Source organism: Gopherus flavomarginatus, chromosome 10 (assembly GCF_025201925.1).
Source record: "Gopherus flavomarginatus isolate rGopFla2 chromosome 10, rGopFla2.mat.asm, whole genome shotgun sequence".
Classification (NCBI taxonomy): domain Eukaryota; kingdom Metazoa; phylum Chordata; order Testudines; family Testudinidae; genus Gopherus; species Gopherus flavomarginatus.
Genome location: NC_066626.1, coordinates 70432702 through 70460337, shown reverse-complemented (window position 1 = coordinate 70460337; position 27636 = coordinate 70432702). Strand labels below are relative to the sequence as shown.

At 40.4% G+C, this 27636-nt stretch overlaps 1 protein-coding gene across 8 annotated transcripts in view; it reads left to right on the top strand.

Annotated features, from left to right (window-relative positions):
- The window catches only part of KALRN (kalirin RhoGEF kinase), an 805383-nt gene that overhangs the window by 511777 nt on the left and 265970 nt on the right, over positions 1 to 27636 (top strand). For all 8 annotated transcript variants that reach the window (XM_050916883.1, XM_050916882.1, XM_050916885.1 and 5 more), the window contains exons 12-15: positions 1992 to 2161; positions 5838 to 6012; positions 18470 to 18665; positions 25878 to 26044. In XM_050916883.1, coding sequence (XP_050772840.1) covers positions 1992 to 2161; positions 5838 to 6012; positions 18470 to 18665; positions 25878 to 26044 — 708 coding nt within the window. The remainder of the gene's footprint in view (positions 1 to 1991; positions 2162 to 5837; positions 6013 to 18469; positions 18666 to 25877; positions 26045 to 27636) is intronic.

Here is a 27636-nt window from a genome sequence, read left to right as displayed (position 1 = left end):
AATAGCAACCTTTGACATGATTTAGTGATCATTCCCTGTCACACCATGGGATCTTCACTCATTAGAACAGAAAGGGTGGAAAAGCGTTATTGAATCCAGGGAAGGGCTACAGTGAAGTGCATTATAAACTCTTTCTGATAGGGTTCATATGCGAAATGGGTTTAAAATCAATTCAGTAGTTGCGTCAGAATTAAAAATCAGTCCCCTAAAACACAAAATGTTTTACTGAATTGTATCAAGCTGAAATAAACAGTGTGGCTTCTTGGTCTCACTTAACAACCAGCTTGACCTCCGAGTGATGCTGTAGTAGATTTCATTTTATTACTTTTGCTGCGCGTATAAATGAAGGGCCTTTTTTAGTGAATTATTCTAATTGGAATTACTAGTAGTACAATACCTGGGAGATGTGAAATAAAGATAAACTTGAGTCAGATTCCTTTTGCAAGTTGTTTCTGAAATATCTTCATAATCTCATTAATACTGACTGATCCTTTGTATTAGGATTTCCCAGGGATTGGTGGAATCTAAAGATTTAAAACCATCTGAGTCAAGGATAACCTAAATTCTGATAGCTTTTGTTATGCAAATCCTCACAATCAAAGGTCATCCTCTGGAAAGATCTGAAGTTAATGAGTTCAGATATTCAGGTGCAATCTCAAGCAAATATAGACATTTTTGAAAATGCTTTCCTAAGTGACTTGCCCATGGTTACACAAATAGACAGTAACAGAGTTAGGAACAGAACACAGGAAGCCTGATTCCCCCAACAAATCAATAGGCTCATGGTTAATTGGGCCTCATTCTGAAGAGCAACATAGTTTTACCCACTTCACTGACTCTCCCATGTAGTGGTCTGTTTTTTCCTTGATGTGTACCTCTAACTCTTTTTGAGGAGAACGACTTTGTAGCGGCATGGAAGAGTAGACAAAACACAGTTCCACTGTTGCCCAATGTACTAGCCCTGTCCTTTTTAGAATTGTCACAATTGGAATGGAGACACTTCCCAATACAGTGACTTGTCCTGTCACCTTGCCCAAGATGCGACAGAGAGCAACAGAGACTGGGTTAATGGGACACATCAAGTGGAAAATATTCTCTCATAGAGCCATGAGGATTTGCTGGCACATCGCCAGCTCAGTTGGTACAGTTTTACACTGCTCTTAAGGCAAGCTTAATGGGGAAACCTTAGTGCTTTGTAGGGGGCTTTGTAACTATCTAGGAGCTTGGGCTTGTCTGCTGTTCAGATTTCAGTGAGTGAACAGTGGGCTGGAAATTCTAATCTAAACACTTAGTAAAATGATGTTTTTAACTAATAGTCAGGACCATTTTAAATGAATGGATCAGCATAGAATTGATTGGGGTCACTGCTGTCTTAGTAAAAACAGACACCTTCTTATTATGTCTGGATTTCATCTAGATCCTAAAGTCACAATCTCAGATGCAGAGGGCACATTGCAGAAATACTGTATGGAAAGCATGGTTGACTGGGCACAACTGATTATCAATCAATAAATATCACACACTGGATATATTTTCTTAGGGCCTGATCCTACAAGATGCTGAACACCTTCAACTCCAAGTGAAATGAATGGGAGTTGAGGACACTCAGCTCCTGATAGGACTGGGTCATTGCAAATTTAAGGGGTTATAATGTATTTGTTGTATGTAGAGTTCGTTACAGCAGTATGTTAGTTTAAGGTTATAGTGATATATAATAGACTGAGATGCCAATTAAATTGAGATATGAAATGCTTAATATTCTGATATGTGTATTTTACTTTGATGTTTAAAATTAAATTCCATCTACCAGAATCGAGAACTCAGGACAGGTTTTTGATTTTAAAACCATAAGTTTAGGTATCATTTAGCATCTGAAACCATTTGTGTGTAGAGTCTTGATTAATGCTTTCTAAAATGGGATTAAAGGATAAAAGGGTTAAATTTCAACCTCTGTCTCTTTCTGATTTGTATTTCTTTCCCCTCCTTCACAGCTGTGGACATGGATGGAAGATCTGCAGAAGGAGCTCTTAGAGGATGTCTGTGCTGACTCGGTGGATGCGGTTCAGGAGCTTATCAAGCAGTTCCAACAGCAGCAAACAGCCACGCTGGATGCTACCCTCAATGTCATTAAAGAAGGGGAAGATCTAATCCAACAGCTCAGGTATGTTTCCTACCTCAGGAGAGATGTCAAGAAATCTGGTGAAGCATTGTGCGTTAGGTGCAATTTAATGGGGGAAATGTAACTTACAATTTAACAGGAGGATTTATTCACTACCTTTTTTATATTTATGATCATTCAGGCTCTACTAGTATTTTATAGAAACTGCAGGGAGTGATTTGTAGAGACTAAGAAGAATAGTCTATGAATCAGCATGGGTTGCTGTATCTGATGAATTGGTAAATGTATAGATTAAATGTTTTTCAAGTGAATATTTTTGAGTGAATATTTATGGAAGATTGTTAAATGGTTCTGAGCTGAGGCCCAATGAGTTACGTGATTACTCTTGCTGTATGGAAGCTGTATGCCTGTAAATAAAACCTGTATAGTTACATAATAGGCCACAGTATTTCACTGTGTACAATACATGTAGTTTATTCATGCTGTCAGATTGTTCTTGTATTGGCATTTGTATTATAAATTAAAGCTGCTCTTTTTACCCAATTTAGAATGCGCTAATTGACTGACTTTAAGAAATGTTTCCTTCCTCTCAGTAAATATAAGTTTCTTAAACTTTGCTCTTATCCTGTGCCACTGTATCTTATCAAGAAATTCCACCTCAAGGGTCATGTTCTGCTCTCATTTACACTGGTTTAACTTTGACTTCAGTGGTGTTTTACTGATTTTTCCTGGTGTGACCGAGATTAGAATCAAGCCCTATATTTTTTTATTGGGAAGTTTATCTTAGTGTGAAGAATCTTCCAATACCTGCCAGGAATGTAACCAAATGATCATTGCTAAAATAGAAGAAGTAACTTGTTTAATGGGAACTAACTAAATGCCAACAATCTTATTCATTCTTCTTGAGTCTTCTATACAGAATCTGTAGATACAAACTACCTCTCTCCCTTCCTCCACATGCAGCTATATATATTCCACCACAAGAACGTTTGCTATATATAATGTGGTTATATAGAGCTTGATTGTGATTCAACCTTGTGCAGCTACATGAGGGGAAACAGGGTGTACATGTCTCTGCCTCACTGAACAACTGCACAAGGCTTACCTGGATCACAGCCTTTTGAGTGCAGGAGGGAAGAACAGGGATTCCTTGCTTGATATTTCTTGCTGTGACCCAATGGGTAAGGAAGGACAGAAGAAGGCAGAGTCTTGGTTCCATGGACTACAAGCTCGCTGGCCAGGAGTGTGGGGAAATGCGCTGTGTTTGGTAATAAGCTAACTCAGCGTGCTTCCCCATGCAACTGTGCAAAACGGGAGCTCAAGTCATAGTTTCTTTGTGGAGCTTCTCCTGGGGTGGTGCAGCTACACACCACCCATTATACAGGGCTAGAAGCAAATTCTTAATCACCTTCTGTGATAACCTTAGTCCCAGATTTGGACCTTAGCGTCCAAAATATGGGGGTTAGCATGAAAACTTCCAAGCTTAGTTACCAGCTTGGACCTGGTACTTGCTGCCACCACCCAAAAAATTAGAGTGTTTTGGGGCACTCTGGTCCCTCTGAAAAACCTTCCCTGGGGACCCCAAGACCCAAATCCCTTGAGTCTCACAACAAAGGGAAATAATCCTTTTTTCCTTCCCCCCTCCAGGTGCTCCTGGAGAGATACACAGACACAAGCTCTGTGAAACTACACAGAGTGACTCCCCCTCTCTGTTCCCAATCCTGGAAACAAAAAGTACTTTCCTATTCCCCCCAGAGGGAATGCAAAATCAGGCTAGCAAATCCAACACACAGATCTCCCCTGATTTCTTCCTCCCACCAATTCCCTGGTGAGTACAGACTCAATTTCCCTGAAGTAAAGAAAAACTCCAACAGGTCTTAAAAGAAAGCTTTATATAAAAAGAAAGAAAAATACATACAAATGGTCTCTCTGTATTAAGGTGACACAACACAGGGTCAATTGCTTAAAAGAATATTGAATAAACAGCCTTATTCAAAAAGAATACAAATCAAAGCACTCCAGCACTTATATTCATGCAAATACCAAAGAAAAGAAACCATAGAACTTACTATCTGATCTCTTTGTCCTTACACTTAGAAACAGAAGACTAGAAAGTAGAAACTACTTCTCCAAAGCTCAGAGAAAGCAGGCAGACAGACAAAAGACTCAGACACAAACTTCCCTCCACCCAGAGTTGAAAAAAATCCGGTTTCCTGATTGGTCCTCTGGTCAGGTGCTTCAGGTGAAAGAGACATTAACCCTTAGCTATCTGTTTATGACACCTTCCAGTATCATGGTTAGGTTGCAGTGCTTGCACAGAAGTGCCAGTTTACTGCTTCAGTCCCAGGAATCGATGTTTCAACATGTTTGGTGTTTTTTCAAGACAGAATCACAGACTGATAGGGACTAGCAATGGAAAATGTCTGCTGGTTCATCCTATTACACTACCAGTGCAGGATTTTTCCTTGCAGTATATTTTATAGTGCTTCAAACTGTCTTATTTTAAATGTCTCAAGTAATGCAGCTGCTACTATGTAATTTATGGGGGAAACAAAACATAACTTTGTTCTGAATTTACTTGTTTTAGCTTAAGCACCAAAACTTTGGCACTCAATTCTGTCTTCAGATCTGCCTACATGGCTCTCGCTGAAGTTAGGGGAAGCTACACAGGCATATCTAAGGAGAGAATTTACCCTTAATGCCCTGAAAAGCTTATTTATCCTAAGAACCCTCAGAACAAACATATATTAAAGAACTCAAACCAACTTTCAGACTCCAGATCCCTAGTGTTAAATGTGAGACAGCCAGCAATGAGGAAAGTGACAATAATGAAAATAGTTTCTGCCCTGTATTTATAACGCACAAGTGTCTCAGGGCCAGATGGTGGCATTAAGGCAGAGCCCTGGCATTAAGATGGTGCAACCTGCTCCTCCTGTCCGCTTGAATTGGAGACTAGGCGGTGGTACCATGGCCCTTTCTCCTCTCTGCTCCCTTTGGGATGATGTGTGCTCTGGGGGTGCATAGCTGAAGCAGTTCCTGAACACCCCTGGGCACATGGAGTGTACAGTGAGGGGAAGATTCCTTGCACCCTACTCATCACCCTGGGCACCTACACAAGGGCAAGTCACAATCTGTCTTTAGTGTTTTAAAATACTTACTGTGTTGGAATTTTTCCCAGGTTATGTTGCATTCTAACTAAGTAATCAAGGGGAATCAGAAAAATCCCAGTCTTGTTAGGCTAAAATACTGGCAATTCCAACTTTCTTAATTCACTAGCAACAGTGCAAATGGTGGCATAATTTAACTTGTAAAGATCTACAGCATGTTAGTAGCAGCTTTGAGGATGATGCCTGAGACAGGCTGATTGTAGAAAGAAATGGGTCATTTGGTCTAGAATTAAATGGGATTGCCAGTCAGATTCCTCAAGAGATCAGTTCAGATTTATGGGCCATTCTGCTCCCCAACCCTCCAACTCCTTGTTAGTGTATCGGGGTCAAAGTGTCACAACATATGAAAGGATGCGCTCATTGTTTTGACTTGCCGTTGAGTTCAGGAAACACAGGATTTCAACAAGCAGAAGAAATGAGCATTGCATATACCTTCCTCCAGCCCTTTGTGCTTCGGCTCGCTTCTCAGCTGCGCACAGAGTTGAGTGTTTAATTCCTGCTCTTTTCTTGCATTAATGCTGAGCTTTAACCATTCTCCTGCCTTGCCACAGGGACTCAGCGGTATCCAGCAATAAGACTCCACACAATAGCTCCATCAGCCACATTGAATCTGTCCTTCAGCAGCTTGACGAGGCCCAGGTACAGATGGAAGAGCTCTTCCATGAGCGGAAAATTAAACTAGACATCTTTCTTCAGCTCCGGATTTTTGAACAGTATACCATTGAGGTAAGAGCTGTCTGGGTGATCTTGGGAAGGTAGCGCTGTGGAGGTGGTGACTGTGTCTCTTACTAATACTCTAACAGGGTATGCAGAGTTCCAGGGAATCACAGAAGACTTTAATTACACTGAGATGTCTGGTGGAACTAGGAGGTGAATAGAAATCACTTGTTAAATTGGAAATTTAGAAACCAGTAATATGCCTTTATGACATACAAGACATGCTCATGTCTGCCCAGCTGACTGTATTTAGAGTGTCTGAATGCTGTCATGACCAGTTTTATGGCATGCATCGTATGGTGGTTTGCATATGCCCCTCATGTACATCTGTTTTTGCTAATCTAAAAGTTCATGATCTTTTGCAGGTGAGATTTTTCTCTTTGGATGCATTTTATGGCTTTGAACCCCTAGATGCAACAAAATATTAAGCATCATATGAAGGGTTCTCTTAGAAATCAGCTTGCAGGCATAACAGTTGTTTTTCATAAAGGGGGAAAAGAGAAATACTGTACAAGAAGCCCTAAAATGCTCATCATGTAATTGTGTATGCCTGTAAGTAAATTTAAAAAGAGGTCTTATATCTCTACCTTGCACTCCTTTTTTAAATCAAATGCTATTGGAGGAAAAAACGTTATCAGTGCATTAAATAAATGAGGTTTTCTAGGACTGGATAATTCTAAAGAGATTTTTAACAAATCTGAATAAATATTTACCTGTAAATCAGATGGAATGTGATACAAAAGCATGGGATGTTAATTAATTTGTGTCTCATGTATGCTGGAACATAGTGTTGTGTATATAGCCCATATGAAGTATCAACTTGCTACTGTATCTTGTGGTTGTTCAGAGACACCTTTGGGAGTGGATAAATCTGTTAATGTGGCACTTTTTAAAAGTGTTTTATGATGAGAGATGTTGCATGTAATTCAGTAGGTGATGTGATGAATTATATTGATAGTTAATGGAAACTTTAGAATGCTACATAATACTTAATAGGAGACAGTTTATTTTAAGTTATGACAAGAAATAGTGTTAAATTATAAAAGATGGAAAAGCTGTGAATGCAGATTCACAGATAGGAATTGATGTATAGTAATATGCAACAGATACAGTACAGACCCAAGTTTCCAGTTACTGCAGTTATAGTCAAATTTTGTAGGGAAAGCTATTCTACACCTTTTGCTATTAATGTAAATAGAACAGTCTTGTTAAAAGAGTTCTTTGCATATCATTCACATACAAACACTTGGATATCCTAATATACACTCATATATATAATCACACATGGTATGTTTGCACAAGAGCAGTGGTTGCCTTAAAAACTCAAACTTCTAGGTACATGCAGTAACCATGGTCTCTTCATATGCATAGAATAGAAGATACTGTGGTACTGCAGAGTGCCAAATGCTGAGTATTTAATGACTCCCACTCTTCATGAGCATGTGTGTACATGCATGTATATAAATGTAGCATACTTTTTTAGATTGAAATCAAAATAAATACAAACTATATAGGTATGTCTGCATGCAACATACATTGGATGTTCATAGTGGAGCTGTGTGAGCCTTTCATTAAAAACTCCAAATCACTTTCTGGGTTTCATTGCAGACCCCAAGCCTGGGTTATCTACACAGCAGGGAGATTAGAGATGTTCTGTGTAGCAATATGGCTTCACTATGCCTCAAACTTCAGCAAGTGACTAAATGCTGCAATCTAGCTTTGAGGGAAGATTTCAGAATTCATTCCAGTTATAACTCTTTGCCCTTATGAAGTGCTTTTCAATCAAGGATCTCAAAGTGCTTTTCCAAGGTGTATAGGTATCTTAATCCCTGTTTTATAGATGGGGAAACTGGGGCACAGAGCAGTGACATGACTTGCCTCAAGGTCATACAGCCAGTCATGGTCAGAACTGGGTGTGGATTCCAGGTCCACCATGTTTACTTTGTCCCCGTGTGGGAATTTGCTTCAATGGACACAGCCACATGTAGTGGGCCCTGACTCAGCAAGGTGCTTGAAGTTTGGCATGTACTTTGACCTTGCTGAATCAGGATGTAGTGACTAATAGGGGCTTGAAAGAAAATCAGTGCTGTCACTGTTGATTTGCTATTGTTTATGTGTGATTTGCTGTTTTTTATTACGAGAACACCGGAACTCACACTACATGAGTCAGAGAGCATGTTTCTTATTTGCATAGGGAACCTGATAGGCAGATTCTTTTAGTTAGAGATCTCTTTCTTTAAATGAAATGTATAATTATGACACATAATTCATAACCAATGACAAAACAGAAAAAGTTTGTAGCCAGATCAATATAGGAAATAAGTATAGCTGCCAAGATTAGTCTTCAAGCAAGGAAGACAACTTAAACATGAGTAAAATGAAAAGCAATTTGAACTGTATGTTAAATGTCACCTTTATGTTATACATCTCAAGCAATTGTTGATTTGATTCAGCTGACAAAAGAATAATCCTTAAACAGATACTAGATTGCAGTCAGTTGTCTCAAAACTATAATAAAGATGCCTGTTTGTCAATAGTGGAACCATTATCAGAATTAACAGAGCTATTTTATCCGATTTTTAATTTGGGAAGCCAAAAAGATATTCCCATCATCATAATTAAGAAACTTGTAATCCTTTTGATCTTTGTTTATTCTAAGCATAGCAGAGAAGACAACAGAGGCTGGAGGACTAAGAGCAACAAATTATACCTTAAGCAAAATATGTTTTTATTGATGGTGGTTGGCTTCAGATTTAGCTGGAAATTAGATATTTATACTGTTTTCTATGATGGCCTGGGTTCTCATATGTGTATAAACTGAATACAGGAGCAGAGGCTTTGCTGTGTAAATAAAGCATGCTGATACAATGGACACCACTGTTATTCTCAGCTCAATATTTCCTTCTTCTGTGCTGGTTTAAATCCCCTTCTGTCTATCCAGAGAGCACAGCTACCTCTGTCACCACCTGCAATCACATCCCCTCCGTGCTCTCATGCTGGAAAGCACTGTCACCATTCTGACTGATTAAGCACACCTTGTCCTTTAAGATACAGGAGTGAAGTGCTTACCTATAGTAGAAAGATGGCAAGCTGAAGTGGCTAACTATAAGTGAGAAAAGATGCATAGCAGAGGCACTTTTGTGAGTGGATCCTGAAGTCTGTATTGTGCTTTCAAAACCAAGGCATTTGATGGACGTGCATAAGATTCCAATGGCTCTCCTAGAAACTGTCCTATAGCTTTTACTCTAGTAGATGCATCTGGTTCCATGTCCCTCTCCTCTTATCCTGTCTTGTCAGGCTCCAGGTTGCCTACTCTCTGTTCCACTCTACTAATGTTCCCAGCCTTGTCCACATTTTTCTCAGCTTCTCACATCTTCGTGCCTTATTCCCCCTTGTCCCCTGTGCATAATACAAGTACCCAGAGCTCATTCACAAGACCCCTACCCTGTCCACATTTAAATCCCTCTTAAAGTCCCTCTTTAGCTGTGCTGCTCACAGTGAGTAGTATTGATTTGTATATAAATTGCCTGTTGCCCCTCCTTCCCTTAATCTCTGTGTGCTTATCTGCCTAGCCTTAGGTTATGAGCTCTTTGGAGCAGGGGCTGTCCCTGACTTAATTGTTTGGAAAGTACCTAGCAAGTGGCAGGTGCTGCTGTAAATAAATAATAATATAATAACAATAAGGAAGTCAGAGCCATGGCTTTTTGAATTTCTAATTCCTTTTGTTTATGTAATGAAATATTTAATTCATGTAACTAATTAATTCTAGCGCTCTTATATGAGTCATTGCATATCATTTCTATAATTATATATAAGGGTTATATAAAATCTAAAAAGAAAATAGGATAAAAATGCAACAAAGCAGCAAAGATCCCAGTTAAAGCTAAAATTCCATTCTTAGCTTACTCCATTGTTCTTTACAGATAACCTACTAAAGTCACTCTTTCTTTAGAGTGCCTTGATGTAAATCAGCAAAATGGGCTAAGTTAAGAATGGCTTTTAAAAGTAATCTGGAAAGGAATTTTTGTTGCATTTGGGTTTGTGCCTTTTTCACTACTGGAAGATTGGTTTTATTTTTTTAATGTTTTCCCCCCTTACTTATTTCTTTTAACTTTAAAAGCTGTCAGGAATACCTGGCTGTGTGCGAGGTCCCTATGGAAATCTCTGCAGATTTAGACTGTAAGCCCTCACACCTTGGTGGTGGGATTGAAATCTTTAACAGAAATGGCCTTCTCCAAACTGCTTATTAGTCCTTGAAGCTAAATAGGTGTTAATAGAAACAGGCAAAAACCAAAGAGTTGAAAACAGTTTTACTGAAAATCCCTTCCAATCTCAGTGGCTCATCTTTCACTCTACTGTTGTGTCTCCTGGCAATTCTCCAGTACAAGCTTCCTTCCTTGGGAGCTCCATCCACTGCTTGAACCTGCTTCTCCATGGTGGAACTCAGAAGGGGCATCTGCTGAAGGGTCACCAATCCATTCCCGGGGCAAAGCTTTTCTTGCTTAACTGCCTCCCTGGACATTATGAAGAGGATACAAATTGCACCCCAACCTTCCTTCTGCCTGGAGAAATAGTCACACCTTGTATTGTATTTAGTCAAACATCTCTGGTTTTAGTTCCAGGCATCTGTCTGCTTACTGTTTTCCATATCCCTTTTTCGTCTGCTCACTTTTAAAGCCAGAAATGTGGGGGATAGTTTCAAAGATACAAATGGCAGTTAAGTGCCTAGCTACTTTGACTTTCAGTGGGAATCAGGTCTTAACTGCCATTTGTGTTTCTGAAAATCTAAACAGTTTTCTCTGAGCTTCCCTGGATGGTGAAATCCACATTACAGGCCGCTTTCTTTTGCAGTTCCTCTCGTAAACTTCCTTAAATGTCCACTCTGTAGATTTCTGTTGGAACTGGAGCTTGTCTGTAAACTTTCCCTCCTGCTCTGGCCCTTGGAATAGAGATAGATCATCTTCAGAGTTAATTGTTCTCCACAAACACTACGTATGCTTCCATTTATTTAGGTGCATTGGACCTTATCCATTCTGCAAGGAAATGTGCCATCTGTGTGTCTTTTCTCTCCAACTTGTATCACTTTATTTTATTTGCAGAAGAGATATTCTACCTAAAAGTGAACCCTCTGGTGTTTCTGTTGGTGACGACGAATCAGCTACATTCAGTTAGAACTCTTGTCTGCGCTCTTGTCTGCTTCTTACTCAAGTCAAGGCAAATGTTTGGCATACAGATATTAATCCAAAGCCATGTAATGTGATTTGCTGTCTTTTCTTTCCTGCTTCAGTCCTAACGTGTTGGATGATCTTTAAATAGTCAAAAAGCAGATCAAATATCCACTAAGTATATCGATTCCAAATTGTGACTGGCAATAGGAAACAGGCATAACAGACTCCTGAAAGCTTTCAGATACCCCAGTGACAATGTATTCTGATTTAGAACAGCCTCATTAATTACTCTTGGTTGAAAGTCCTCCTTTTATTTAAGGGACCTACCTTATTTGGAGCCTGATGCCCCATATTATTTATCAAATCAATGTAGCTTTCAAGACAGGAAGGGACTATTATGATCATCTAGCCTGATCTCCTTCATAACACAGGCCAGAGTCATCCAGGTGGTTCCTGCATCCAGCCCAATAACCTGTGTTTGAACTAGAGAATACAAAAGCAATATTTCTTCCCAGTTTTAAGCTAGGGATCTTTCACAGGATATGAACATAGCAACTGTTACATTAAAAGGACCTTATTGTCAGAAGGTCAGGCTGAAAGAGACAGAACCATTTGACCCTTGTTGAGAGACACTAATGGAGGTGCTGAGTATTGAATTGAGGGGCTCACAACTAATATCTATAAAATCCGTTTTGTCCGATATTTTAGCAACAGTCATTAAAAGGCTTATAGCTGTGATGGAAATGAATGACACTGTACTACAAATAAAGTGTTGTGAGGTGCTGTCCCTCAAAAACATTCTCTGCCCTGGTTACTCTGCCTGTTCCCTTTAGAATCATAGAATATCAGGGTTGGAAGGGACCTCAGGAGGTTGTATAGTCCAACCCCCTGCTCAAAGCAGGACCAATCCCCAGCTAAATCATCCCAGCCAGGGCTTTGTCAAGCCTGACCTTAAAAACCTCTAAGGAAGGAGATACCACCATCTACCTAGGTAACCAATTCCAGTGCTTCACCATCCTCCTAGTGAAAAAGTTTTTCTTAATATCTAACCTAAAGCTCCCCCACTGCAACTTGAGATTGTTACTCCTTGTTCTGTCATCTGGTACCACTGAGAACAATCTAGATCCATCCTCTTTGGAACTCTCTTTCAGGTAGTTGAAAGCAGTTATCAAATCCTCCCTCATTCTTCTCTTCTGCAGACTAAATAATCCAGTTCGCTCAACCTCTCCTCATAAGCCAGGTGCTCCAGCCCCCTAATCATTTTTGTTACCCTCCGCTGGACTCTTTCCAATTTTTCCACATCCTTCTTTTAGTGTGGGGCCCAAAACTGGACACAGTACTCCACATGAGGCCTCAATCGAGGGGAACAATCACGTCCCTCAATCTGCTGGCTACGCTCCTACTTTTACAACCCAAAATGCCGTTAGCCTTCTTGGCAACAAGGGCATACTGTTGACTCATATCCAGCTTCTCATCCACTGTAAACCCCAGGTCTTTTTCTGCAGAACTGCTGCCTAGCCACTCAGTCCCTAGTCTGTAGCAGTGCATGGAATTCTTCCATCCTAAATGCAGGACTCTGCACTTGTCCTTGTTGAACCTCATCAGATTTCTTTTGGCCCAATCCTCTAATTTATCCAGGTCCCTCTGTATCCTATCCCTACCCTCCAGCGTATCTACTACTCCTCCAAGTTTAGTGTCATCTGCAAACTTGCTGAGGATGCAATCCACACCATCCTCCAGATCATTAATGAAGATATTGAGCAAAACTGGCCCCAGGACTGATGCTTGGGGCACACCACTTGATACTGGCTGCCAACTAGACATGGAGCCATTGATCACTGCCTGTTGAGCCCAATGATCTAGCCAGTTTTCTGTCCACCTTGTAGTCCATTCATCCAGCCCATACTTCTTTAATTTGCTGGCAAGAATACTGTGGGAGACGGTTATCAAAAGCTTTGCTCAAATCAAGGAATAACATGTCCACTGCTTTCCCCTCATCCACAAAGCCAGTTATCTCATCATAGAAGGTAATTAGGTTAGTCAGGCATGACTTGCCCATCGTGAATCCATGCTGACTGTTCCTGATCGCTTTCCTTTCCTCTTCGTGCTTCAAAATTGATTCCTTGGGGACCTGCTCCATGATTTTTCCAGGGCCTGAAGTGAGGCTGATTGGGCTGTAGTTCCCTGGATCCTCCTCCTTCTCTTTTTTAAAGATGCGCACTACATTAGCCTTTTTCCAGTCATCTGGGACCTCCCTCGCTCGCCATGAGTTTTCAGAGAGAATGGCCAATGGCTCTGCAATCACATCCGCCAACGCATTTAGCACCCTCGGATACAGTGCATCTGGCCCCATGGACTTGTGCTTGTCGAACTTTTCTAAATAGTCCTGAACCACTTCTTTCTCCACAGAGGGCTGGTCACCTCCTCCCCATACTGTGCTGCCCAGTGCAGTAATCTGGGAGCTGACCTTGTTCATGAAGACAGAGGCAAAAAAATCATTGAGTACCTTAGCTTTTTCCACATCCTCTGTCACTAAGTTGCCTCCTCCATCCAGTAAGGGGCCCACACTTTCCTTGACCTTCTTCTTGTTGCTAACATACCTGTAGAAACCCTTCTTGTTACTCTTAAGATCCCTTGCTAGCTGCAACTCCAATTGTGATTTGGCCTTCCACAGTCATTTACCACTAAAAGCAGGAATAATCTGAACAGGTGTGTGTGCATAGACACCATTGCCAGGTCAGGGATAGTACATGTCTCTGACCACTCTACTGATCCCATAGGCCTCTCTCTGCAGGGAAGCTTCTCCAAGACTTTGCAGGTAGTCCTGTAAAGTAGCTGCCAAATTCTTCCCAATGATTCTGCCAGCTGCTTTCCTGGTGTGTGTCTGCACAGCACCACCCAGAATCCATTCTGGGCAGATTTTACAGTCGCATGCAATCAAGGTTCTTTTAAGGTCAGTTTCTGCCCTTGGAGATTCACAGCAGATGCCCACTGTGCACAGGACAGAATTTTCTTCTTTATTCTTGTCTTATCCTATGAAAGGTCCATGGATCACTAAAGTCTGCTATATGCTGAATGCGGTTTTCCACAATTACTATTTCTTTGGCTCTGTTTTTCCTCCTATCAAATCTTGCAGCTTTGTTTTCACTTCTTGGCTCTTCTGGCTTAACATGAATTTGGAAAGGAAAAATAGTCATCTCTCAGACAGTAACTCACTTCACTGTTATTTATAACTCATGTGAGTGTCGCTTTCCGAGTTTATAACATTAGCAAAGTCTTTCAAGTGAATTAGCTGTCTGCTCAGAGATACAGGATTTTTATGGCTTTGTTCAGATAGATCTTTATAGTTAACAATCAAATATGAGGATTATTTGTTCAAAATCAGGTTCCAGAGATCTTGGCTCATAAAATATGAATTAAATAATAGGCATCATAAGAAAGATACCAGCCACTCTTACATGTAGATCTTTTATTTTTTCACATGTATCATATGGGATGTCCTTAAGTTTTCACCTGGAAAGTGAGGCTCCAAGCTGTTTCTCATACGGTGTCTTTTAGAGGTATATGCAGTTTTTTTATATGGATATTGTTGGGATTCAGAATCCAAAAGCATCGGAGCACAATCGTTGCAATGACATCCTTCATATACCTCAGTGGCCCACTATCAACCCATCCACTGTGGCATCTCTGTGTATTATCAAAAATGGGGAATGTATTGTGATATCTTCAGAGCCACCCCACACTAAATCCTGTCTCGCTGTCTGAGAGACAGGAATGGGGAGCTTTTTGTAATTGTGGGATTTATAAAAGTGACAGCTTCATCCTCCCTTCCTGCTCCTCCCATCCACATCATTCTGCAGGCAATGTTCTGCTCTTAGGTCCACTAAATAGATTTCATTCTATGATCCGCTCTGTTGATATGCTCTGAACTCCATTGGTGAGCTGAGTGCTGGAGCTGAGATCCGCTTGCTCTCCATTTCCACTGCCAAAACCCTGGGTAATGTCATGGTTCTGTCTCCCCTGGACTGCTGTAAACACCTCCTCACCAGCCTCCCTGACTCTCCTCTCTTCAGTCTAGCGAACTACTAAAGCAATCTTCCTCTTCCTCTACTTCGGCCATATTAGACCTTCACCACCACCTCTTTCCATGTACTCCCTATCTTCACATCCAGGCTCTGCCCAGCTCCTTCACTGCCTCTATATGATCTTCCCTCACTCCCCACCTTGATTCTACCCTGCCCACTCATCTACTGTTTCCCAGTTCAGTGTAGCATATTCCATTTTACTTGACAGATTAATCCTGTGAGAGACCTGCATAGATTTTTTTTTCTTGCCCTGGAAGAATATTAGAGACAAAGTGGGTGAGGTAATATATTTTACTGGACCAGTGTCTGTTGGTGAAAGACAAGCTTTCAAGCTTATGCAGAGCTCAGAAGAAGAGCTTTGTGTAAGCTCGAAAGCTTGTCTCTAATAAAAGCTTGTCTCCAGAGGCACTCTGTACCTCAAAGCAGCACCCTAGAACCCCCATATTCACCAGTCATATAATTATGATATGTTTTGTACAAAGTTTGCCTTGTGAGGTATCATTTTAACAGCCTTGATCTGTTGAACACTAAAGACCAGTGAGATTGTATGTGCTATCATTGTACATGAAGTTATGAAGTTTTGTTGTGTGTTACTGAAATTTGTTATAAGGTTGAGAACACCCACAATCAGCCTTTCAGGTACAACAGTTGGAGTAGCCAGATGCACTGATGGCCCATTGAAGGGAATCCACTCTCCCGACCACCATCTCAGAGAGAGCACATATACAATGGAAACTAGCTTGTCATAGCAAAAGATCTTTCCAGCAAGTTGTAAGAAACTATAAAGAGGCCAAGTGACATCATGACTTGGCCTCACTTCCCTTCTCCCCCTCCCACACAACTCAACACCTGGAAACACGTCTAGAGGACAAAGTCTTTGAACTGGGAGAGGGTGGTCCCAGGCTGGAAGTCAGGTTCAGCCTATGAATTGAAGATCTGTGACCTGTTTGTATCATCTCTAAGAGTGAGACGTTGCTTGATTCAAATCCTATTTAGTTTATAGAACTCAATTTGTGAATTTAATTGTATTTCTTAGGTAACCAACTTTGATCTCTAAACTTACTACTTATAATCACTTATAATCTACCTTTTTATATTTTACCTAAACCAGTGTGTTTTGGTTAGGGTGCTTGGGAAATCTCAGCTCAGTTTACAAAGGCAAGTGTGTCTCCTCTCCACATCGAGGCAGAGGCAGACTGAGTAAGGAACTTACACTGATCAGGCTTCTGACCGGGGCAGAGTGAGAGGGACACCCCAGCTTGGTGGGACACAGGGCTTAGCAGTCCTACAGTCAAGGTTGCACCCCGGGAACCCCATCACAAAGAGATATTACCTTTTACACTATATCCCTCTAATATCCTGAGATCAACATGCCTACAACAACACTGCATTTGACACTGTGCATAGACAGTTACAGGATGGAGAGATACTTTCTCCATAGTAGACAGATTCTCCACTATCCTAAATACGGAATTTATAAGAGAAATCAGATGTGACATATTATTGGATTTCTGATTCCCCTCTGTAACTATTATTCATAAGTGCATTTAGGTGGTTTCCCCAATGCAGGTGTACAAGAATGTATTCACATCTACAGGAAACTGGGCAGTACTCTGATTAACTCCATTATAAATTTTCAAATGACTATGTTTTAGCAGCCTGACAGTCAATGCAATGAACTATGACAGGCAATATTCTTAATAATGAATAAAAATTAAACTGCCTTCTGATCCAGTAAAATTATATGCCATTCTACCAGAACGTGCAAGCAAAACAGATTTCATATGGAACCTCAAGTACCATAGTCATTAATAGTGGAAATCTATTCTCACTTTAAACTGTAGATGTTCATTATGCTGTCTATAGCTTAAAATGAGGTCAAGTCGGCCTTAGTCCTTCTAGCTATCAGCAGAGGCTCTCTAAAACCCTTTCTAATTTTCTACCGAGCTCCTTCTCTGATTTCCACCATGACCATTTCTCTCGGGCTTGGTAATTGTTAGAACAGAAAATCTGCCAATAAGCCACCACATTCTAGAGACTCCAATTAACTGAGAAGTGTGAGTGAATCATAGGCCACTGGAATCAGGAAGGGCACCAAAGGGACTGTAAACAGAGATAGTTATTATTTAAAGTTAATTGAGTGGAATGGACATAGGAATAATCAGAATAAAAATGTAAAGCCCTCAGGGTCTCCTACGCTCTGCCTTTCACCCTGCGACTTCAGTCCCAGGTTTGTAAAATGGTCACAGGTTGCCTGGGGTGAACAAATCTGTGTTTCCGCTTGTTTCAAAGAAGAGTCTAAAAAGGGTTTATGGGCTTGTGTTATCATTTTGAATTTAAAACTGTGTCTTTTAAATCCCCATCCAAAACAACATGTAAAGGATTTGGAACCAGAAATCCTTGGTTCTGTGCACTTGGTTTGCTTTGTGACCGTGGGATAAGATGCCAAAATTTTCAAAAGTAGGTTTCTAAAGTTAAGCACCTAAGTATATATTTAGGAAACCACAAATCCCATTGATTTCAGTGAGAACTGGACTCAGCATCTCTGAAAATTGGACATCTTTCATGTTGGTACCTAAATATGGATTTAGATGCCTAACTTAACAGCAAGATTTCGTTATTGTACCTTTGTCCCCTGTTCTTCATTTCCTCCTATTGCTTTCTATGCTCACTTGTTTGTATCTAGTTTCAAGTGTAATTCTACAGAGGCTAATGCTATTGGACCCATTTACTGTCTGGGTGCTATTGGGTGATAACACAGTAAAAATAATAATAACTGTTAGATTAATCAGACCAATTGTTATAATGAAGAAACAGAGAACATGTAACAAAGTAAGCAAAGTTAGCCAACCTCTGCAAATTAGTGCTAGATATTGGTGTAGAAGTTAGAGCTGGGAACTGTGGTTCTGTACCAACTCTGCTACTGCCTTGCTGTGACGTTGAACAAGCCACTTCTGTGCTTTATTTTTCCGGCCTGTAAATGGTGTAACAGTACTCACCCACCTTTGTCAAAGCTTTGAGATCCACAGAGGAAAAGTGCCATGCAAGGGTCTGTTCCAAAGCCCATGGAAGTCAACAGGAAGACTCCCCTCAATTTCAAGGGGCTTAGGATCAGCCCCTCAGCGTGGATTATTATGAAGATCCAAATGCTGTTTTGAAGTAATCTTTTGTTGGCTTCCAGTGCATACAATATGTGGCTTTTTTCCTTTGAAGGTAACAGCAGAGCTAGATGCCTGGAATGAAGATTTGCTGAGACAAATGAATGATTTCAATACGGAGGACCTCACTCTGGCTGAGCAGCGCTTGCAGCGCCACACCGAACGGAAACTGGCCATGAACAATATGACCTTTGAGGTTATCCAGCAAGGGCAAGATTTACACCAGTACATCATGGAAGTCCAAGCTTCAGGTGAGCAGGGCAATTTGCTTAATGGTCATCCATTTACTAAAATACAAAAGAAAACACATAATCTGTGAACAGAGTCCTAGCCAGGTAACTATGGATATTCTTCCTTCAAAGAGGTATTGGAATGTACATTGTTTTCAGTATGAACAGGGCATAAGATGTTGGAATTTAATTGCAATGTCCACTTGGAAGTTAAGATAAGCACTTGGTTGTAAAAACCTCCCTGGCATGTGCTCCTAAATGGCAGTCTTGAAGCATATTAGTAGAGAAGTTGCTTTGTATCTTACACCCTGTTTCTCAGCAAAAGGTTCAAATTTCCAGTGAGTACTGTAAAATCCTGATTTTTGCATTCTCACCTGGGGAAAATAATCATTCAGATTAATCTCTGCCTGCTGTCCCAAAGGCTATAATTATTTGTAAGATGCTTAAATCTTCTCACATGCCTTGAAAGGCACACAGAGCAGTTCCCCCACCTCCTTTAATTAAGATAAGAAGGACTGTTCAGGACAGAGATAAAACTGATTTCTTTGGTCTCCTCCCATTCTCTTGAAAACATTTCACCCCAAGATACATTTTGGCAATAGTCAGCATAATTCGGCAAGCTCCGGTTAACAGAAGCTCAGCAGCAACTAAGAGAGAATGTTGCAAGATAGGAAACCAGGTGCATTGGGTGAACCATATGTGGAAGCTTGCACAGTATCTACTCACAGTATGGCTGGCCCTGTGCTTTGCCTATTAGTCCTTGGCTTTGCGATGTGGTAAAATTGTCCAAAGTAAATCAGTAAAATGCAACTTTTTTTTCTTCCTGGAAATGTCAGAGGACTATGGCCTGGGAGGTACAAGATGTGGAGCAGAGCACAGGGGGGAGTAGAAGGCATGGGAGGTGTGATCCAGAGCAGAGCACAGACAGGAGCCTAGTGGATTGGTCTGAGAAAAACTCACTGTGTTTGTTTGGAACTCCCGAGCTGCAGGAGAGTAGAAACAACTTCTCTGGATTACAAACAATGGAACAGAGATTAAATGGATATGATCTTTAAAATATTTTTAAAGTATTACCTAGTCTCCCAGTGTGAGGTCCATGTGTATCTAAGAAAAATCATCTGCTTCCAAAGCCAAAGAAGCAAAACCTCTTGAGGATCCAGAATAATAGGGGTTAGTTGAAGGTTCTTTTCATACCTGTTTTGCAGGGAATGCAGAATATTGGAAGGATGGCAAAGTAAGGGACAGTAATTGCTCTTTGGAGACTACTGTTTCTCATTTCAATAAAGGACAGTTATACTCAATTAAAATTGCACTGAATTTTGTTTCCTCTCACTAAATTCTACATCAGGTTTGTTCCTAGTTTACCAGTCAAAAGCTGATGGTTCTTACTGACAGAGCTGCAAACTCAGTATGGGACTTTTTGAAAATCAACAGTTATCATTGCCTCTTATTGAACATGATCACTAGTGCTGCAATAAGAACTTAGCTGAAAATTTAGACAGTGAAGCCACAGACTTAGTGTTTACAGTTTTGACGATAATTTTTTATTTGGCTCGGAGATCTTTAGGCTAACAAGTCTGTCAGGCAAATGTACTCTTAATGGGACTGGTAACAACTTGCTTCTTACCAAAGCTCTACACTGACACATATGGATAAACCAGGGCTTGATTAACCTGATTTCACTATAAGAATATTTGTTTTCAGCAAGGTTTTCATTTTTATAAGTTCATACAAGCTCTCTAAAAGTCATGTTGTATTCTAAGTGATTTTGTAGTTCATCTGAATTGTCTTTGGGTTCCATTAACAATACATGTCCTTCAGAAAAGAGTTATATGTCTAGAGAATACTACTGGTATATCTGTGTTACCAAAAGAACAAGAGCTGTTAGTAAGCTTACAATTGTTAATTCACATGCATTGGTCTTCATTCCATTTTTCCATTTTGATTGTAACTCTGCTGTTGAGGTATGATGAGATCTCTGAAAGAAATTAAAGCTTAACACAAGGGCCAAGATTTTCCAAAATGACTAGTGATATTTTTGGGTGCCCAATTTGAGACACCTTAAAGGGGTCTGATTTTCAAAGTTTCTGTGCATTTACCCTCTGAAAATCAGGTCCTTTAAGATGTTTTAATTTGGACAAAGATCACTAGTCACTTTTGGTAAATCTTAGCCCAGGGTTCAAATTATGGCATTTAGGGCCAACCCCCCCCCCCCTCCAGAACATCTAGTTAGTGTGACCTTCTGTATGTTTGAGGCCACTAAATAGCACTCAACCACATTCACACCAAGCCCAGTTGTCACCTGACCAGGACAAAGGTGGTCTACCCTAGTGGTTGGAGTGGGTGTCAGGCATAATGATCATCAGTAGTTGGAAGCTGGAGCCCAGGGTCAAGCCCGAGTCACTGTTCAGAAGCCAGAGACAAGGGTCAAACCGGAGTCAGAAGTCAAAGCTACAGGAATGGGAGCAAGCAAGGTAACAGGCAAGGAGGAGTTCAAGGCGGGGGCAGGACAGAGACAAGGCTGAGTGCAATGCAGGAGCATTGAAGAGCCAGTACAATGGCTGGCATGAACATTGAGCAGTCAGTGAGCTGCTGCTGCCACTAGGTTAAGAGCTGGCCTGCTTGCCCTTCCAACCAGTCAGGTGCCATGGCCGGGCAGGCAGCTTGCTGCAGGCCTGCTGTACTGAGGGACTGTCTGGAGACTAGCTTGCAGGCCCTGATTCCTGACACCAATAACAAGAATTACCCCCAAAGTACTACAGCCCTCAAACCAAACTGTATAATTGATTTATCTCATTAGATTGACCTAACACTTGGTAAAGCAACCTCATCCTTTCATGTATTTATACCTGCGCCTGTATTTTTTACTTAATACATCTGATGAAGTGGGTTCTAGCCTATGAAAGCTTATGCCCAAATAAATTTGTTAGTCTCTAAGGTGCCACAGGAACTCCTTGTTTTTTTTATATCTAATCTCTGATATAACTCAATTTACCACATATTTATGTACTTCACTTGTGTATGTATTAATCACTTTAATTATAACCTACATCATTCGTGACCAAAAGCTGTTACCATCTGATAACTGAGTAATGGCCTGTATACACTCTTATTTGGGTTCCCAGTTGAGTTCCCAGAAGACAGGTGCCAATATTGCACTGTTCCAGCTGGCACTAATTAGCACCGTTGTAGGCTATCAGTCAAGGAGTGAATGAGCCATCCTGGAAACTGAACTACTTATACCTTAGAAGTGATTTGTCTAGGTCAGGACTGATAGCACATTGATAAGGCAATTTTGTGGAAGTCTGCACTGTTGCTGCCCATCTCATACCTGTTATGTGCACAAATAGAAAGAGGCCTGTAGTATCCAAGGCTGTCAGTCTAGTGCCATTCACCTGCGTCACCACAGCATCCACATTCATTACAAAGGAAATGGAAATCTATTTCATTTAATTTCAAGTTGTGATTTCATTTCTGGTTTAGGAAATGGATGTCGCAGGGACACAAAGGCTTTGTTTAACCTTTCTGAAGAATGCTTCTAATTGTTCAGTAAAAAAACAGTCACACTGGTTGCAACACAGCTCTGTGAGGGCCAGATGATGATCCCGTATCTCACACTGCAAATAGCCCTACTGAAGGCAATGGGAACATCTGTGGTGTAAGATGCTATCCCCTGATAGTGATCGAGCAGCAATCTGACTTTAAGATATCACTCTTGTATTTTCTGTAAGATACTGTCAGTTCATTCTTGATGTGACTCCAAGTGAAATCAGTGGAGTTCAGCCGAGACTTAATTTAGCCCATAAATCCATTTCTGTGCTGATTTACACCCTAGCAATCCTACTGAAGTCATTGGAGCTGATCCTCAGCTGATGTAGCCAACAGAATCATAACAATTTGCACCACCGGCTAAGGATCTACCCCAGTGGGAGTGCTTGGACTGTAAAAGCCTTGGTTTAAAGTTCAGAACATGCTTAGATCCATTCCTGTTCAGAAAAACACTTAAACAAGTACTTGACTTTAATTATTTAACCATTTGGTTCAGTGTGACTTAAGCACATGCTTAGTGTTAAGTATGTGCTGAAGTGCTTCCTTGAACTAGGATGCGTTCCCGAATGGGGTTCTAAATCAGCGCAGGAATAAGTCCCTCTGAGTGTGGGAGTGATTCTTATTGTACAAAGAAATTTCTATTCAGTCTATTCAGTGATATTATTATCTGGCAAATTCAAACTGAAGAGGTTTTGAAATTGAAGTCTCATGATAGCTTTCTCTATAAGCTACAACTCAATATTACACAAAACACATTTATGTCAATTATAAGTCAGCAAATGTATTTATTTTCCCTTGATTTTAGTGTTTAATGGAAGCTATTTTCAATTTACATAAATGCATTTCATCTGTAAAGTTTAGCACAGATTTTGTCACAAAATGTTTTTAATACATTTAAGGTTATTCAGTGATTTAGTTACGACCTGATTATGTTGCTACCACTAATAGAATTTGGGCAGTAGTAATACTAGCTAGCATAACTACTTATTTAAAAATTAGAAGTCAAGTCAGAAATTTGACTTCTGGCATCCATGCAAACAGAATGGCCTTTTCTTAAAATTATCAATGGACTATGTGGGTGGATTTTTTTCAGATTTCATCTTATTTTGGCAAGTTGGGCTTTTTATAATATCCCAATTGGTTAAAACATAGGCAGGATGTGATGTATAATATAGGCCTAATCCAAATCCTGTTGAAGTCAATGGTAGTCTTTTCATTGACTTCACTGTACTTTGGATCAGGCCTTATATGAATGTGTATAATTTAAAAGGTCTGTAGTTACCCAAAGGATAAAAGAAAAGGTATATAGATAAGTGCGTAGGTAGATTGTACAATGCACTATGTTATGCTCTCAATTACACCAGCATAAATTCAGAGTAAATCCAGTCACTTCAGTGCTGTTTCTCTAGATTTATGCCACTATACCTGAGAGCTGTGGTGTATTTATGTTGTTGTACTTGTGGCTACTCTTTTTAATAAATCTGTTTAAGAGCATACTCTGCTCAATATGAGTCTGTTGAAATCCCCTTCAGTAACGAGATGATTGAAGAAAACTGAAACTGCGTTCAGTTTATCAAAAAAACAGTTGTGCTTACATATCATAAACCTCCGGGTGAGGATTTTTGTGTGTGAAATTATTCCAAAAATACAATGTAAAAATGCTTTCTATTTTACAAATCCACCCTTAAGAAGAATGAGCGCTCTTGTTGCATATGCTGGCAATGTGGCATAAATCTGTGTGACATGTGGCAAGCAAGAAAGGGCAAATCGTTCATCACTGGGAGAGCAGTCTGCCCTTGGATAACATCCTAGGCAGTTTACTGGTTGCTGCTGATGAGTTAGCACGGTCAAAACTACATCAGTCGAGTGTGCATGATGGAAAACTGTGAGTTTAATATCAAATAGGCATGGTGAAGTCAAGCATACAAAACACCAGCGATGTCCTAGGGACACAGTACCATATGTAGGCTAATTATAACAAATGTGCATGGGGTCTGGCAGTTAGAAGGAACTTCACTCCCAAGAATGGGAGCATAAATTAAATTTCCAGACCCTTAATGTGAAGCCTGGGGCCATTCCGCCTTATCTGGTAATGAAGAAGCTGTTTTGTTTTGGTTGGGAAAGAGAATCAGCGAATCAGTTTCACTCTGATGTGGCTTTCATGATAAAACCAGAAACTGGAAGAGACAAGGTAGTGTTGACACAGGGTTGATTTGCTTTCTAATTCTGTCCTCTGCTGATATGACTGTGACAGAAGATAAAAGTCATGGAACTCTGGGACATAGAAAAAGTGCTTCGTATTAAATGTCTCGAAACATAATTTCCTTGCTTCTTGTACAACAGCTTTTAATTGTGCGGGGTGGGGTGAGGAGAGGAGGGAGAAGTCCTTTTTTTAATCTTGTTTTATTTTATATAATCAAATGGCTTTGGAGAACAGTGCAGTGTTTTCTCACACTTTCTTGGATCTGATTATTATAATTATTAGGATCCTGCTTCTGTTGAAGCCAGTAATAAAATTTTAAATAATTTCAATAGGAGAAGAATCAGGCCCTTACTGATTTATCATTACATGGATTACAGTAGTGTGGAATGTCAAATAAAGACTCTGGTCAAAGTCTGTCAGTTACACTGGTGAAATTTTGCAAATCAATGAGGACAGTATACTGCTTTGCATTGTTTTTCTTGAGACAGTTACACAGTGAGTCAGATCCTCTGGTCCAGTGGAGCATATTCAGTGCTGGAGCTTGAGGGACTGGGGAAGGGGCACTAAGCCATCTTTTCAGGCCTGTGCTTCTAGAGCTGGTTTGGGAATGATTTGACTCATGGCATAATTGAGAACAACCTAAAGGACAGTATAAATTACAAGAATGTTAATGGTCCTCTAAGGACTCAGACAGACTTTAGGCATGCACTTCACATTGTGGGCTCCCAGCTGCCATCCTAAATTGAGGACAGGTGTGTCTTTCTTTCTTTCTTTCTTTCTTTCTTTCTTTCTTTCTTTCTTTCTTTCTTTCTTTCTTTCTTTCTTTCTTTCTTTCTTTCTTCAAAGAAAGAATATGTTTATAAGATATTGATTAATGAAATAACATAAGGCTGGAGGAGTATTTTAGTCTTTGATTTGTTAAAATTCATAAAGTATTTTTTAAAATTCCCAGTTCCACATCACCAAAGCTGTAGTCAAATCATCTCCGTATGGACAGTTTCAGATGAGCAACACAAGGAGCAATCAACACGAAAACGTCATTTTAATGATACACACAGTGATAGGACAATACAGTCATAGGATTCAACAAACGTGCATCAGGGTAAACCACAGAGCCGGCTCCAGGCACCAGCCCAGCAAGCAGCTGCTTGGGGTGGCCAATGGTGAGGGGTGGCAAGTCCGGGTCTTTGGCGACGGGTCCCTGTGTCCCTCTCGGAGCGAAGGACCGGCCACTGAATTACCGCCGAAGACTGAAGCGGCAGCGATAGAGCTCCTGCAGATCGCGATCTTGGCTTTTTTTTTCTGCTTGGGGCAGCAAAAACCCTGGAGCCAACCTTGGTAAACCATATGTTGTTTGTGAGAGGGTTTACCAAGAATCAAGAGAGATTCAAATCAATGTGATGGGTGGCAGAATTGTGCTGCAAAAGGAATTGCAAATAAATGAAATTGTCTCTCTCTCTCTGTATGTCATTTTGTTGTAGGCATTGAACTAATCTGCGAAAAGGACATTGATCTTGCGACACAAGTGCAAGAGCTGCTGGAGTTCCTTCATGAGAAACAGCATGAACTAGAGCTTAACGCCGATCAGACTCACAAACGGCTAGAGCAATGCCTACAGCTCCGGCACCTACAGGCTGAGGTCAAGCAGGTCAGGCTTTCTATCAAAGCCATTAAACCATTTTGTGGTCGCTTAAATGTGTCTTGAAAGCAATTACAGTACGTGTGGGCTGTTAAAACCATTTCTGTCAAATTGCCTCACTTTAAGTGTATGGAGTGTTAATCCTTTTCTTTAGCAGTACTTGATCTATTCACAGGTGCCAAAATGACCCTTTACAAGTAACTGAGGAGTCTGTTCCATGTTCTGTGCATGTGCAAGACCCCATGGATGTTTGTGGGAGTTACATTCACCGTCCATGCAGAACTGACCCAATAGTTTCTAGATTGAGGTGGTCTCTAGAACAGAATGTGCTCTGGGAATATGAGGATTGGGGTACAAACTGAAAGCATTGTGGATCATTGGTCTCATTAGTGGATATCTCAATGCCCAGGTCTAAAGCTGACACCACTCTAGTTTGGCTTCCTTACTTAATTTTTTGCATTATTACTGATCTGTGGGGAGCTCAGCCAAGTTTATTATCTTTGGTTAAGATGTAGAACCCGAACTATTGGTAGTCTTTAACCTAGGATCTCAATTTTAGGGCGTTAGTCTGCTAGTCTCAATCACATTAAAGCTCAGTCAGTTTTGCCTACCTAAATTTCCCAGTAGCTTCATTTGGATGTGTAATATTTCTTCACTTGCTGTCCTATGCGGTTGCATGCTGCTGCACAGCTTCAATTTTTCACTCCTGAGGTGGCTGCATTTCAGTGAAGTGACTATATGTTGTAGTTTAATGGGACTATCTGGGTTTTTCATAGGATGCCCCGGGAATGTCTTTCTGATCACTTGACCTATCCCAGTTTTCCATTTCATCAATGAAAATGTTTGGTGTTTATTTTTTTAATAATTACAAATGTTTGTTCATGACATTACTTTAGGGAGTAAAAGATGGTCTGTGTTTACCAGGAAAAAAGAGTTCAGTGGAACAAGTGCTCAATGTCTGGAGTGCAGAGAAAAGTCAAATGAGCATAGACTCTATCAAAGCTGTTCTTTTGCACAAAGTGAATGTTAATTACACTTGTTCAGTGTTTCATGAGAAACTGATGGAGAACATTACATTACTGGCAAAAATTCTTCACTCTGTGAAATATGTACTTGGGGCTGCTACGTCAGAAGCTGGCAATTGCAACATTAGTGCATATTTTAAAAAAAAGTTCACTTTTGTATGAGTCGTTTGAAAGCTTAAAAAATGTCAACAGAAAAGTCTCCTAGTTTTTAATTTTGAAAATATGGCATTCCAGTGGCAATATGAAGTGTGTGGAGTTTATAAAGTGCTTTGGAACCCTTCTGAACGAAAGGCTCTATTTTATTAATAATATCTTTGTCTATAAAGTCCCTTTCCTTCTATAGGGACCCAAAATATTTCACACCACTATATTTACAACAAGCATTTCACTGGATACAATGTAGCCAATTCTGAAATGAAACCTGGTGGATATTTAATAGTGCACAGCAGCACTGGTTTAGAACATAGAGTACCAGACCCAACAGAAACTCTAGAAATACATGTTGTTATTATTGGGCCCAATCCAAGTCCCAGTAAAGTAAATGTGAGTCTTTCACCGGACTTTAAAAGGGGCTAG